This window comes from Leopardus geoffroyi, chromosome C3 (genome assembly GCF_018350155.1).
Source record: "Leopardus geoffroyi isolate Oge1 chromosome C3, O.geoffroyi_Oge1_pat1.0, whole genome shotgun sequence".
Taxonomy (NCBI): domain Eukaryota; kingdom Metazoa; phylum Chordata; class Mammalia; order Carnivora; family Felidae; genus Leopardus; species Leopardus geoffroyi.
The window spans coordinates 104,063,991-104,080,007 of NC_059338.1; the positions used below are offsets into that span (position 1 = coordinate 104,063,991).

Here is a 16,017-nt window from a genome sequence, read left to right on the forward strand (position 1 = left end):
TATGCATAAATATACATATACGTTATGCCTATAGAAATCCTCTTCATCATATGTACATCATACATATACTTTAATGCTGGAGCATGAACAAATTCTTTGAAGTTTACCAAGCTGTAGTAGATAGTTCCCTCTGTTATTTATTTGTCCTCGACGTGATAAATCGCTCTTACTGGGCACGGTCCTTTAATAATAATTGCAGAGGGCCTTCCCAGTAGCCTCTCTACCTTGTGGCTGACTGTACCTACTTGAAATCAGCGTTGGGGTGCCTGGGTGGCTCAGTCGGTTAAGTGGCCGACTTCGGCTCAGGTCGTGATTTCGAGGTCCGTGAGTTCGAGCCCCGCGTCGGGCTCTGTGCTGACAGCTCAGAGCCTGGAGCCTGTTTCAGATTCTGTGTCTCCCTCTCTCTGACCCTCCCCCGTTCATGCTCTGTCTCTCTCTGTCTGAAAAATAAATAAACGTTAAAAAAATTAAAAAATAAAAAAAAAATCAGCGTTTTGAGAAATATCTTGCAGACCCATCTGGCCCACTCAAAAGCACGAAGCGAAGAGCCTTAGCCACACATATCTATTAATTTTCTCCCCTTGGTGTCCTATCTATTGCTAGGGGTGTGAACCCTAACATGAAATTGAAGAGGGCTTTGCAAGTCCACTGGCCCTTCAAACCCAAAGTCTCCTTCATTACAGATTACATCGCCATCTTGGCTTGCCTTGCCTTTGTAAAGTAGAGATTCTGTTTACTGTTTCCTCCTCCCAGTGCCTGCTTCGCTCTCTTCTTCAGGAGCTTCACATGCAGGTGCCGGACGCGCTCCGTCTGCACGGTGGGGTAGAAGGACGCGGACACCAGGATTTTAAGCTGCGTCAGGATGGAGGACAGCAGTCCCAGCACCACTAGTATCACAAGAATAATGGTGAGAGGAACCCAGGTCTTAGACAGAAGGAGCTTTGGCTCGGGGATGCAGGTGGGTTCAAACAGAGATATGTTAAAGGAAGAGTCATGTATGATGTCTTGAGTTCCTTGCTCCTAAAATGAAAGAATAAGACCCTTAAGATCCATGCCATTTTTGCCCTCAGTCCTTGTCTTGCTCAATCCTGCCCTGCAATGCATAGCTTTAGTGTGAACCATGCAGGGACTTGGACTGGAGCAGCTCCTTTTGTGTGCTAGGATGGGAGCAAAGACAAGGGCCGAGTGTTCTTTGCAGCGGTTGCAGTGTTTTTCTAAAGCGGGTTTGTGGAAATATAGATTTCCTTGAGAGAAAACGTATCAGATAAGTTTGTCTACTCTGTCCTTTCTTTGGAGAGTCAGGATCCCCATGAGACTGTTGAAGTCTCTGAGAAGAAGGCGGAGAAATCCATTTCACTTCAGCCAACACTTCTCCTCACACATTTGACCACATAACCCAGTTTTATGGAACACCTGTTTCTACACGCTAGGAAACGTGGGACTGATGAAAGATGTTTTTAGCTTAACTGCAAGAGCCTTTTTTTTTTTTGGAGCATAGCCCCTTAAGACCCCACCATGTCCTCCCCATCTTGACAAATACCCCGACGGCAGACCACGAGGTCACAAAGATGCAGAAGCATTAAATTATGTTCTAAATCAACCTTCTAGACATTGGGGGCAGGGAATTATTCTTAGCGTAAGAATACTAAGAATAGTATTTGCTGAAGGTGGCTTTAAACCCTTTGTGTAGAGGTCTCAGACAGGACATTGTCTCATCTCTGCTGGATGCTCGGGGGGAATGTGTTCCTTTCTGCTTGAAGGCAAGAGTACAAACCAGTTGCCCTCAGTGGACTGACAACAGAGGGCAAAAGATGACATTGTGCCGCCCAGCCAAGCCACCAGCAAAAGTGTGTGCTGATTCAGCACTTTGTTTTCCCTGACCTGAGAAAGTCATTTAATCTCTCGGTGGATTTGTTTTCTAATTTCGTAAAACAGGAATTAATGGAGCAGATCCTGCCCATGAATAAACTACTCCCAGTGTAAATTAAGCACCTTGGGGATGGAGCGTTAACCTTACAAACTGGAGTACTTAGTAAGCTATTATCACTGCAGCACCCCAGAGCTGGGGGGGCAGGGGCGGGCAGGAAGAGGGAAACGACTTCTCCAAAAGAACACAACCACACCTAGAGAACAGAGTGCACCTTGAGCTGTCCCAGTGCCTGTGAAGACTCTGGAAACTTCAAACCTGGGGCGTCTCTATAGATGTCAAGTCAAATCTGTAATTTCTCCACCACTGTGCCTAAGCAATGAAAATGTTGCCTTTCATTTTCTCTTATTAAAAAGACAGTTCACCTACAATTAAACACAGAGATTTCAGTCCCCAGAGCAAAGCATGTGCTCTTTTTAATACTAGTGAAGAAACAAACACATCGAGTGAGTCAGTGATGAGAAATCCTGCAATAAGAAAGCAGCGGGTGTCCGGTCTTGGAAGAAGTTACTTAATCTAGGAATCTAACTGGGGATTTTGCATTTGGGACTCAGGGCTTCATAAAGATTGAGTCAACATTTTTGTACAGGGTTGGCGGAGGGTAATGTGGAAGACAAATGAATTCTCTCAAAATGCTGAGCAATATGCTAAATGGTACCCTGATGTTTTAAAATGTGTTTACCTCTCATAAGTACACAATTTGCCAAGACAGCGCTGAGTAATGGACCGAGGATCCGCTCTGGTATCAGACAGTCCTGAAAAGCTAATGCAGACAAATGCTGTGCACAATACGTGCTCAATAAGTCAACAATGCTGGCTACTTTTACTTATGATGCCCACCCATCCAGCTAGCTCCCTTTGGGTCATTTCCCTTCTTTCTTCTCTACTTAAAAGACTTATTTAAAATCATATGAAAGTGGGAGAGAAATATTGGCAAAACCCTGAGGTGATGTTTCTCTTCCTGCTCAACCTGCAGCAACAGAGGGACCCACGGCCACCAAGGGCATCCTGGGATAAGGGCAGGACACTGCAAGTCCCTGGAGCCAGCGGCTGATGGCAGTCCCCCAGGCACGGCAGGAGAGAGTTTTCGAGGAGCCCCACAGCAGTCTCGTACCCACACCTGCCCCAGCACCCACCGCCCGGCTGTCTCGTACCCACACCTGCCCCAGCACCCACCGCCCGGCTGTCGCTATGCGAGAGGGTGGCGGCCTCCCCCACCAGGATGTGAGTGTGCAATGGCAGCTGGCAAAGCTTAGACATCTTTGCATCTCCAGTACCCTGTGATGCCCAAAAATGTATTTGTCAGGACATTGTCATTGGAAAGCTTCTGGGCTTTTTTTGGAAGGCAGAACTTGCCTTTTTCTCATTCTGTCTAAAATGGTGAGAATTCACAAAGCAGGCATGGGTATTGGCTGAGGGAGAAATGTGAGAGAGAAGCAAAAAGAGAAGGGAGGAGAGGAAGAACCAAGCAAGGAAAAAAGACAAAGGAGAATGGGCTTGGGGAGGGGAAGGGAGAGACCCTTTTCCCTACCACCCCCAGGATTAAGCATGTCTGAAGAGTTAGTTTAGCTTTCACTGGAGACACCGCTTCCATTATTCCCCCTGCTCCAGATATCTAGAGCAACAGAGATCTTGTAATTAACTGAATTCTTCAGGGGCAGCAGAATGCTCAGGGTAATCAACTCTGAGAAGCAGCCCAGGATTAGAGGGGGCGGAGTCGACCTACCTGCTGAGCCAGAGGAAGCTGGGAAGAAAAGTGTGGATGCTACCAGAAGACCCCAGTTCCCGAGATAAAGAGAGCCCGTGGAAGAGTGGGGCTTCAAAGGAGGCCTTGCAGGCATCCTTTCTGCCGTTTCCTTCTAAGATTTCCGGGACTGTAGCTTGACCAAAAACAAGGGAAAATCAGACATGTGCAGACAGCTATTGGTGTTTGCACTAGCCCAGGCTGGCACACTCTACCCCACCATGAGCAACACTCACACCCACATACACACACTCACACACGCATGTACACATGCATACATGCACATAAACACGCATGTCCCACCTAGCTCAGGTTCACAACCTCTGGTTTCGAAAAAATCAAGACAATGTCTGACAATACCCACATCCTCTGACATGCCACATAATCACAAACTTCCCCACAGAAAAATGGAAAAGAAAAAAGGTGGGTGGCACAAAACTCATGGTCTTCTTGCTTGGGACACAGCTGCCAAGAGGAACAAGAACGAAGGAGAGAAAGGCAGATTCCCTGAGGCTCGGGGGGCACCAGCTCAGAGAAACACACTATCTTGACCAATTAAGATTGTCATAGATCCATCCAATGGCTTTCAACTCCCTTCTTTTGGGCGGAGTTTAGAACAGTGGTTCTCAATCTTGGCCACACGTCAGAACTACTTGGAGAGTTTTTAAAAATCCCTCACCCAGACCTCACCCCAATCCACTTAAATCTGATTCCTGGGTGTTTGTTGGCTTGTTCAGGTCCACAGTGAAGGCGCTGTGTGGCTGTGGCAGATAATCACTGACTTAGAAGGTCCTTGCTTTTGGCACCTGCACCAAATTTTCTCGAAATATGGTCTCTATAGACCACCTCCTTTGAAATCCCATGGAGTGTTTATTAAAAGTACTCTCCCTGGGACACTTGGGCGGCTCAAGCATCTGACCCTTGATTTCGGCTCAGGTCACACTTAAGGTTGAGAACCACTGACCTAAAAAACCAAGGTAGCTCTTTTCTTTTCTTTTCTTTTCTTTTCTTTTCTTTTCTTTTCTTTTTTCTTTTCTTTCTTTTCTTTTCTTCTTTTCTTTTCTTCTTTTCTTCTTTTCTTTTCTTTTCTTTTCCTTTCCTTTTCTTTTTTAGGGGGTGTTATCATATACTAGCACCAGCCATAATATCTGGTTACTTAGGAGCCCATTTTTCAGCAACCACCCTCTTAAATGCTCTGCTGATGCATTGACAGGCCTCCTATATTGCATACAGACTCAAGATGCAAAGAAAAGAGGTTCTCATTCACAGAAGTTGCTCAAAGTCTACCTGCACAGGTCCAAGGGAGAGAGGAAGACAGACTCTAGGTTCATGCCAGGTACTCTTGCTTGAGAACCAACTTCATGTCCCATATCAGAGACACCTATTCTCCCATTTCAGTGTTTGCTAACTATAGAAAGCTAAAAAATTCCCTCTCTCCAGAGATATAAGATCCTAAGGCCTGAAACCTATACATGTTACTTTATTTGGAAAAAAGGGACGTTGCAGTGGTGACCAAGATAAAGATCTTGAGATGGAGAATTTACCCTGATTATCTCAGTGAGCCTTACCGCAATCACATTCATCCTTTAAGAGGAAAGCAGAGAGAGATTTTACATACACAGAGAAGACAATGTGAAGACATAAGTGAAGATGGGGGTTGCAGCCACAGCCAAGAAAAGCCAACAAGCCACCAGACGCTGTTAAGAAGCAACAAGTAGATTCTTCCCTAGAGTCCAATGTGATTGTGGCCCTGCTCGCACTTAATTTCAGCTCAGTGGTACTGATTTTGGACTTGTTACCCCCAGAACTATAAAAGAATAAATTTTTGTTCTTTCAAACCACCCAGTTTGGGTCAATTTGTTAGAGCAGCCACAGGAAACTAAAACGGTGACCAAAGATTTTCAGGATGACATCATACTCTAACAACAGGATTTCAAGTCAACTTAACCAACAATTGTTGGGCTCCTTCTACATGCCAGACGCTGTGCCATCATGGGAATCCCAAGGTGAATAAGGAAGGCAGTGCCCTGCTCTGGGAGGTTCATGATCTTTTTCAAGGCAAGCCAGCAAATAGCCGGGACGCATCGCAAGAAGCACCTGTGAACGCTTACCTCTCTGTGCAGTTTCAGGTGGACCTCCAGCCCTGGCAAGCCTTGGAAATGTTTGCCCACTGAGAAAATGAGCTGATACAGAAGATAATCTATGGCTGCAAACAGCACCCAGATGTAGAGGTGGGTAAGAATGGGGAGGAAAAACAGCCCCAGGTTCTTCCTCTCTTTAGGAGACGGCCAGAAAGATGGGATGACAACGTGTTTCTTCCTTTCCTTCTTATTCAGTGGGAGGACACAGGGCCTCTGTAGTTGCCTCTCCATTTCATCGAACCGAACAAATTGTTTAGTGATGAAGATATTTTCAAACTTCCAACCACAAGGGTCCAAAAATCGCTTCATGAAGAGGCCAGTGCCAAGTAGCACCAGCAAAAGCCCTGCTAGGGCAAGGAGCTGCCGTCCCAGGGAGGACAATACCTCTGTTGCCGTCACCATCTGGTACAAGACACCCAGGACTTGGCCTTTGGTGTCATTTAGCTGTGCCTCCAGGGCTTGGCTGGGACTGAAAAGAGAGACTGCCAGAGTCTGGTTCCAAGAAATAAGGTCATCAAATAGACTTAGGTGAGTGGCAAGGCCATAAATCCACTGAATGGCTTCAATATATTTTTTCAAAAGTGGAAAATGTATGGAAAAGCTCTTGGCCCTTAGGTTGCAAGTCACACTGTCCAGGAGACCTTTGAAGTTATGAAAAATATTTTCCATGTGTCCTAAGATTACTATCCCTGTGCCAGCTGCAATCAAAGCATTCCTGCCCTCCCGCAGGCCACAGGAAAGGAAGAAGAGGAGAATGAAACATCGTGCATGCTTGGAGCAGCAAAGCAGAACACAAGTGACCATCCAGGAGGAGCTAAAGGCTATGAATGTGGACAGACACCCGGAAAAGGCCAGAGACAAGAGGCCCACTGAAATGAGAGCAACAAAAGAGCACACTCCCAAATGTTGGATAAAGTCCATCCATCCAGGGCTTCTTGGAGACACGTACATCCCCCAGAGACCTAGGAAGATATCAGCGCCTGAGGTAAAGACACCCATGCTCCTTGTGTCCCTGGAAATAAAAAAGAAACCAGGGTCAGACACTGCTTTTGAATGTCCTCTGTCACTGTGTAAAGGACATGGGGTAGATTGGTTGCAAAAAATGGCCGTAATTCTTTACCCATCTCTACCTCCACACCCCCACCACCACCCCCTTTTTTAAAGTAGGCTTCACGCCCAGTGAAGAGCGAACACAGAGCCCAATGTGGGGTTTGAACTTATAACCCTGAGATCAGGACCTGAGCTGAGATCGAGAGTCAGATGCTTAACCAACAGAGCCACCTAGGCACCCCTCCTCATCCCTTTAAATGCCACTTTACAGCTTCTCCCGTCAAGAGGTGGGAGAAACAGAATCCGATAAGAGGTGGGTGGGTCTATTTCTCCAGCCTTTGAATTTAGAATGGCTTTGTGATGTCTTTGATCCATAGAACACAGCAGAAGTGACAGTGTGCCAGACCTGAGTCTATGATCCACTTCTTCTCCCTTGGAACCTTACTACTGACTTTTTAACAGGTCCAGGGATGTTAGTCTCCTGCAACAAATTGCCACAAGCTTAGTGGTTTATAGAAACATATATTTATTCTCTTACAGTTCTGCAAGTCAGAAGTCTAAAATGAGTCCAGAGGGCTATGTTCCTTCTGGAGGGTCCAGGGAAGAATCCATTTCTCACTTTCTCCAGCATCTGGAAGCTCTTGGACTCTCCTCCATTTCAAAGCCAGCAATGTTGCACCTTCTTTCCTCTCAGACCTCTGCTGCCATCCTTATATCTTTTGGGACTCTGATTCTCTTGCCTCCCTTTAGAAGGATCCCTGTGATTATATTGGGCCCACCCAGATGAACCTGGATCATCTCCCCATCTCAAGGTCCTTAGCTTAATCCCATATGTAGAGACCCTATCACTATGTAAAATAACATATTAACAGGCTCTGGGCCTTAGGACATGGACAGCTTGGGTGTGGGGGGACGTGAATGAGCCTATCTCACCAGATTTGGTTCTAACCAATAGCCAGCCAATAGCCAATCAACTGCCAAACACCTGAAGGGGGCCCTCCTAGACCAGCCAGTCACCAGGCAGCCCATCAGCTGAGCACAGCCACTTGAGTAGTAATAAATGCTTATTTATCTTAAGTCACCGAATTCTGTGCTGCTTTCTTAGGCACTGGTTGTGAATTGATAAAAACAGCAATACTGTATCATGGATTGTAAGAATTGAAATAAACCCTAGGCTGATGAATAGGCTAAAATTTCAACACATTGCATTATGTAAGATCACTTTTTGATAGTCATCTATTTTTTTCTGCCCTAATCTTGCAGACCAGAAAGCGTACCAAGGGCACCCAAACCTAAATGAGGCACCGGACTGAAGCCATTGTGTCTCTGCCCTGTAACCAACGGTTGTGTCTTACCCACACCCTCCAGCCCGCCCTTACCCTCTGAGGGCAGTTGCTCTCTGAGAATCTTGCAAGGGAAATAAGAATGTTTTGTCACTGAACGAATCACCTTTTCTTTATTCCCAGATCTGGCAGGATTAAAATGAAGGTGCTAATGAGCCTGCTACCACCCTGTCAGTCATGCATCTTTAGGTCTGTGATGCACTCAGACGGTCTTGGGTTCATTTGGAATGATATAAAATCAATTTGAGACGTTTCTTTCTTGATTGGCATGAAAGTATCTAAAGAGAGCATACGGTATGTGTGGGATTGTAAAGAAGATATTGATCAGTTTTTAAACACTGTCAAATAAGGGCGCCTGGGTGGCTCAGTTAAGCATCTGACTCTTGATTTCGGCTCAAGTCACAATCTCATGGTCATGAGATTGAGCCCCGAATTCAGCTCTGCACTGATGGTGTGGGGCCTGCTTGGAATTCTCTCTCTCTCTCTCTCTCTCTCTCTCTCTCTTTCTCTCTCCTTCTCTGTCCCTCCCCAGTTTATGCATGTGTGCACGTACTCTCTCTTTCTCTCTCAAAATAATAAGTAAACTAAAAAAACAAACAAACCACTGTCAAATACATCGCTTCTCACATCGGATAAGCTGGGGCTGGATTTCTGGAATAGCTGGACAATGTTTGAGCCGGGATTATACTCAGTGTGTGAGAGGTGCCCAGGCATTGGCTAGTGGGCATGAACCGAGCAATTCAAGGAAAAGGAACGATTCTTTTTGTGTTCAGGCTGAATGAAGTTGATGAAGAGTGGAAATGAGATGGACAAAGAGGCAAGTTAGGAACAAACCTGTGGATGTTTCTCCTACAATAATGTAGAGGGCGTACGGCTCCCGTCACGTGAGGGGAAACGCTCGGCACAGAAAAGAGACCTGGAGAGAAATGAAGTGTTGAAGATGGGTGATTACTATGTGGGACCGGCCTTTTTAGAGATTCAGAATCCCACATAAGAGGATATTCTCACGCTGTCCAGAAGGGAATTGGAATAGCTGTTAGAACAGGGACCAGCAAAAGGACGGAGGTCTTTCCTCCTGCACGCTTGCCTCCTTTCAGATTTGGAAGCTGGTTTGGAGGTTGGTCGTTCTTCCATGCACTGACCCCTCTCCCACTCTGTTTTGACCCCTGGAAACCACCAAAGGGCTCCTGTGCCCCCGAACCTTCCCCAGCACTGCCAGCCAGAGTCAGCTGCCTTGTGGGCTGGACGGGAGGACAGCTTCTGTCAGCGGTGAGCAGGTGGGCAGGACACGATGCATCAGAGCAGGTCAGAAGTGCTGTCCCTCCTCCCAGCCATATCCCTGTTCACTTTCTTTGCCATAGCTTTGGGTTTGACCTCCAAACCTTTATTTGTCTAAATGATCCACTAATAGGGATTAACGGCCCATTCCGTTCACTTTATGTAGAGCATCTCTCTCCCTGAAGCCCCCAAAGACAAATGCTCTTTGCATTTCACACAGAAGCCGAGGCTCAGAGGCTCGCGGAAATCCGAGCCTCAGAGCGCCCAGAGAGTCGGTGGTGGGGTCCAGACCTGCTCTCGCTGCCTCCCAGTCCAGCTCCCTGCGCCCCGCGCCATGGCCAGATTCCATGACTCCAGCTTATGTGACAGGACACTCAGCTCATTGTATGTCTGCTGGAAAAGCATGACACGTTCTGCCAGTGACGTCATGTTTAAGAGTTGACCTGTGTATCACAAACCCATTTCTACCTGCCCACTTCTCCCCCTGCCGAAGATAGTTGGCCCTGTAAGGCTGTGTCTCGATTCAGTAGGTTTTTCTCTCAAGCAAATCGGAAATCCCAGCTGTTTTGGCTTTTTTTTCTAATATGCTTCGTGAGGCACCCTTCTCCTGGCTTCCTAAAAAATTAATAATGTGTATTTTGGATTCATATTTCCCTTCTCTCGTCTTCATTCTTGCACAGTGTGTTCCTAATACAGATATTTCTCTGACAGTAAGAAACAGATTTATGGACATATTAAAAGTTTAACATTGGGCGACAAACTAATAACAATTAAATAAGATATACAGCTGCAATTTTGTCCTGTAAGAGGCACATGTTTTCTTAATGAGCAACAGATTTAATATTATCCTCCTTATTTTTGTACTGAAAACAGCACATCACCAAAAGACACCAAAACTTTCTGCAGTGAGAGGATTGAGTGTATCCTCTCTTATTTTATAGTTTAAGCCACAGACCTGGGCTTGGGACCACATGTCCAGAAGCTGGTGTCCAGTCTGCCCTTCCTGTCATTGTTGAACGTGGCCTTGATTTCTTCCCCAATCTGTTTCTCATTTTCCCTACTTGAATATCAGTTCCGCCTGAGCTCCTTTCTGGTGTAGTTGGACGAGGAGAGTTTTAGCAAGCCCCTTAAGACGACCAGGACAGAAAGTGCCTAGTAAATGCAGCCCATTTCTTGTATTTTTTTTTTTTTTGGCGGCCACAAAAAAAAAAAAAAGAGAACTTGAGAACTTCTATTCTCTGAAGGTCTTCAAGCAACAACTGAATGCCCCAAGTTCAAGGGAGGCATAGCGACAGGAGTGGGATTGCACTGCCTTCCCAGCACTGCTGTTTCCATGACTCCTTTAGAAGTCTGCTGATTCCCTTCCTCTTCTGCAGAGGTATGATTGTCCTGTTAAAGTTTCCTTGGATGGCCCCAATTCTTTCCTTTGAGGCAAATCTGGGAATCCAGATTTGGAGAAGTCAGTTGCTCCTTTCTTTCCCATAGACTTTGTCAAGCAGAGACCCAGATTCCTAAATTTCATTTTGAGAGCCAAAAGGAATCTTACAGATCAGGGCATCTTAAACTTGAGTCTATGATCAGTGGGGAAACCTTGTTACAATGCAGATTTTGGTCCTAAAGGTCTAGAATGGCGCCTGAGACTTTGCCTTTCTGGCAAGTTCCCAGGTGGCTGATGCTGCTTATCTGAGGACAGGCCCTGGGTAGCAAGCTCTTGAATTCCACCCTGTCTGATAGCACTTTCTGTGACGAGGGAAATGTTCTGTATCTGTGCTGTCCAACACAGTCAGCACTAGCCATATGCAATGATTGAGCACTTGAAATAGAGCCAGTGTGACTGAGGAGTTGAATTTTTAACTTGATTTCATTTTAATAATTCAAATTTAAATAGTCCCGTGTCGCTGGTGTCATGGTACTGAAGGGCACAGCTCTAGATGATTGACACCTTGCCAGCTGATTTCCACAGACGGGGAAACAAAATCCAACGAGGCGAAGGGACTGGCTGAGGCTGTCCTGGCAATGGAGACAGAGATGGGTGGGGGAGACCCCAGTTCTCCCCCACTTTTCCCATCACATCAGCATCTCACTTCTGACTCTTTGCGAACTCTGTTTCAAAATCCTTACCGGTGTTCCTGGGTAATGGAGTTAAAATGTCCCACATGCCAAAAAAAAGAAAAAGAAAAAAAAATTTTCCCATATACCAAGTTTGCCCTCAGGCACCCCAACATACATAAATAGAAAAGTGGACAAACTGTTGCTTGTGCCTCCCAGGCTTAGCAAAATAACAACAATAATAGGTTATGTCTCTCAATTTGTCCACCAAGTACCTGGTCACTGTTTTCGCATCTGATGTACCTTATTTCTAATCTTCACGGCTCTAGATATTATAGATATTATTATAGCTATATATTTTAGATGAGCGAACTGAGGCTCAGAGAGGTTAAATAACTTGCCCAAGGTCACACAGCTGATAAGTGGATGAACTGGAATTCTGACCCACATTTAAGCGCCACTGAGGGTTCAAGATGGGCAGCTTCCTAGACTCTCTTAAAACCGTCTTAAAGGAGTAGTTTCTTTTTTTTTTTTTTTAACGTTTATCTTTATTTTTCAGAGAGAGAGAGAGAGAGAGCATGAGTGGGGGAGAGGCAGAGACAGAGGGAGACACAGAATCCGAAGCAGGCTCCAGGCTCTGAGCTGTCAGCACAGAGCCCGACGATGCAGGGCTCGAACTCGCCAACTGTGAGGTCATGACCTGAGCCGAAGTCGGACGCTCAACCGACTGGGCCACCCAGGCGCCCCAAGGAGTAGTTTCTAAATTTGTTTGAAATATATTCCCAGCACCCTAATCACGCATGCATCCAGAAATGTGGATTTCACAGTGGTGGTGTCAGCTCTCCTTGCACTGTCGTCTGCATCTGGTGGCCCCCGCCCCCTCTGCCAGCACATGCCCAGCGGACCCTCCAGAGCTGACTGGGGATCTCTTTTCCCCGGGCCGGCACTTTTGCTCAGCTGTGTCCTACTCCATGTTTTCCTTAGAGACTGTTGCGGTCAGTGTTAAGCTCAGGCTCACTCCTCCCCTGAACCAGCCCATTTGGTGTCAGGCCCATCCCAGTCTGAGGTCAAGGCCACAGGTCCGTCGTTCTCAACCAGGATCAGGGAGCTGAGAGGTATGTTCAGTGCAGGTGCCCACACTTTCTGTTGGGCTGGGGAGCAGGGTGGTGAGGGGGGCGGGGGTGCGGGGCACGTCGCAGGGTCGGCTGCCCTGTGCCGGAAAATAAGGGCAGTGTGGATAGCCCTCAGCATTGTAAATACTTACAAGGGTCAGAGAAGCACTGTAAAGAATAAAGGAAATCAGGAGGCACAGACACTTCTTGGGGTGAGGGGTATAGAGCAATGGGCAGTAGGTCTTGGGGGCCAGAGAGCCCAGGCCCCAGTTACAGTTATAGGTACAGTAGCCTCCATACCAACAGATTTTTTTTCAAGCCTGTATGGAGTCCCAGTGTTGCCAAATTTTCTGCTGTTGTTTTTTTTTTTTTTTTTTTTTCCAAAAGAAGCCAGAAATCTAGACTCTTGGGGGTAACATCTCCTGATATGTGTGTGTGTGTGTGTATGTATATATATATATACATATATATATATATATATATGTATGTATATATATATATATATGTATATATATATGTGTGTATATATATATACACACACATAAAAACTTTTTAAATACTCTAGCTGCTTTTCGGCCACTGTCAGTTTGCGAGTCTTGGTCTTTGGGGAATCCTCACTGCTCCTTCTTCTCTGCTCTGCCTCCCTCCTTACCTTATTCTTCCTCCTCTCCTTCGTTTTATCCCCTGGGACATTTTAAAATCATGCTGTAGGCCAGTTTCCAGTCTCATGCATAAAGGTTTTTCTCTATGCCTTGGGAATATTTATTTTCCCCAAAGATCTCTAACTCTATTCCCTTCCCTCTGTCGGTGCTTACCCGATGGAGCCCCTCCCTCCCTCTCTCCATTGCTTCTTGTGGGAGCTGCTAAAAGGCTAACCTGATCCTTTTAACCTGCAATTTCTCTTTGTTTTGCCTCCATTATCGATAATGTTTATTGCCTGACTCAACATCCTTGTCTCCCCAGGACAGAGTACCTGCTTCTTGCTTTTACCAACAGCAATATCCCAAGAGCAATTACCACTTTCCTGCCTTCATCCCTAAACTACAGTTTGCGCCACACCCTGGGTGGGAAAACCACAGGTAGAGTCCACAGGAGAGCATCACTGAGGCCCCACCTCTCTTTCATGGGTTAAAGCAATTTTTGTGGGGCTGGGTGGGCGGGGACGAGGAAGGAAATAGGGCTGGTGAGGAGGAGCCCCCGGTCCAAGCCGAGAGCCAGGCAGCCCATGCAGTTTGTGTAGCCAGCCTGAGCCCACACTTATCTGCTTTCACGCAGAGCTGAGCTGTTGCCATGGGAAACAGAAGGGCCAGGCTTCTCCATCAACCCCGCATAGCAAGCATGGGCTGTGAGGTGCATACACAGTGGCCCTGGCTGTTTTCCCCAGGGGGTGTCGAATGCCAGAGGCAGCAGCACAGGCCCCCAGGCCCCCACCTCGGAGCCCTGCTCAGCCACTTCGTGGGGGAGTCAGGGGGGCCAACATTCCTGAGCACCATTCTTTGAGCACAGATCAACTCTGGAGCTGTACCGCTTCCTTGCTTCACGTACAAAGCCCAGGCAGCAGCCAGGACAAATGCAGCCATGACATAATGACTAGAGCCTCCTCCAAAGAAATGGCCTATCCTAGGAGCTTTCTAGATTGGGGGATATCGGAGATGCATTTCACCAGTGCTGCTCTGGGGCTGACAGACAGAAACCTCACTGTAAGTGCAGGAGAAATCAAGGTGGCGAGGTGACTTCCTTGTGGAAAAAGCTACAGATCAAGATCTAGGCAATTGTCCTGCTCCCCTCTTTCCCTACATGTGGAATGCTCGCCTTGTCTGACGTCCCCAAATTTCCATTAAGTGAGATCAACTCATTCTGACCCTGCTCCCATGCAGAAGCCAACGGCTTATGCGTCACAAGCTCAGATGCATTCTGCAGACACCCTGGGGAAAAGGAAATCCAGACTAATGATCCTTCTAGTCTTTCTGTGCTCCTCCAGCCGGCTTTGCTAACCCCCCCGGGGGAACCTATCTACCCACCAACCTCTCTCTCATCTTTAGGACTGAAAGGAAGTTGGGACAAAGGTTAAAGGTCATAGTGGAATAGGAAAAGAGCATAGGGCAGGGAGATGGGAGACCTGTGGCCTCCCCTGCTTCCACCCAGGACGAGTTGTGTGACCTTGGGTAGGTCACTTCGCTTCTCAGGACCACAGCTCCCTTGGGCTAAATGAATTCTAACATTGCTGCTAGCCCTACAGTCTGAAATGAGAGGCACAAGAGAGCCGCAGAGCTGGCTCTGGGGGCTGGCGTTTTCCAGCCCAGCACCTGTAAATGGGACAAAGGAAGAATGGACGATTACTTGACTAACACTTCCTTCCTCCCTCCCTCCCGATCTCCCTTCCTTCCTTCCTTCCTCCCTCCCTTCCTTCCTTCCTTCCTAAATTCTTGGAAACTTATAATCTGTTTGGGAACATACTGTTCTCTCAGACTGCCAAAATCGCTCCAGCAGGCACAGAGGCCTCCTTTTGAGGTGGAGTGAATTCCTCATTCCTTTTAATCGTTCTTGCCTTGGGAAAGCCAGCAAATGACTTCCTCCCTGGAAGCAACCTTCACACAAGAAAGAAAAGATTAATGAAAGCTACCAGGTAAACAGAAGAGCATTTAGGGAGCAATTCAGTCTGTCATTGTGCGGGGGGCATTGTCAGTGAGGCCTGGCAGCCTTCCACGGCAGGTCCGGGCCGGCCCTGCTCCTCACCACCCCCCAGAGGCTCGGCCAACAGGGGTCAATTCTTCAAAACCTGGGGAATGGGCAAATTTACCCAAGCTGCTCTGGTAAGAGGGTTATCATGCTGTGGTAGTCCCCAGATGAGGGTATTCGGATCCTTCCGGCCCGCATTAATAAAGACTTCTTTCTGGTATTTCTGTACACAGATAAACTCTCTGGGGCAGAGGAGGAGCTTAAAGTATCCTCTGGTCTCAATTGTATATTCCAATTTACTAATTTTTTTTTTCATTAAAAAAAGCAATTCCAGGGACACCTGGGTGGCTCTGTCAGTTAAGCGTCCGACTTCAGCTCAAGTCATGATCTCGCGGTTTGTGAGTTCGAATGCCGCGTCAGGCCCTGTGCTGACAGCTCAGAGCCTGGAGCCTGCTTCGGATTCTGTGTCTCCCTCTCTCTCTGCCCCTCCCCTACTCGTGCTCTCTCTCTCTCTCTCTCAAATATAGATAAACATTAAAAAAAATTTTCTTAAGCAATTCCAAGAACAAAATATTCTGAAAGTTTACTTACAGGTTCCTCTCAGGTTCTTCTCTAAGTGCGAAAATACCCTTCCCATGAACTCTGAGTTTTGATATACAATAGGAAAAAAGGAACCAGAAGTAACAAGAGGGTC

General features: G+C 46.8%; 1 protein-coding gene across 1 annotated transcript; it reads right to left on the bottom strand.

The window, feature by feature from the left end:
* Window positions 1-455: 455 nt before the first annotated feature.
* On the bottom strand, window positions 456-6,811 carry LOC123585618 (dendrocyte expressed seven transmembrane protein). The gene is made up of 2 exons (XM_045453932.1): window positions 5,783-6,811; window positions 456-1,020 (listed from the first exon to the last, which is right to left on the bottom strand). The coding sequence occupies exons 1-2, from the start codon at window positions 6,809-6,811 to the stop codon at window positions 685-687; spliced, it is 1,365 nt and encodes a 454-aa protein (XP_045309888.1). The 3' UTR covers window positions 456-684.
* Window positions 6,812-16,017: the final 9,206 nt, after the last annotated feature.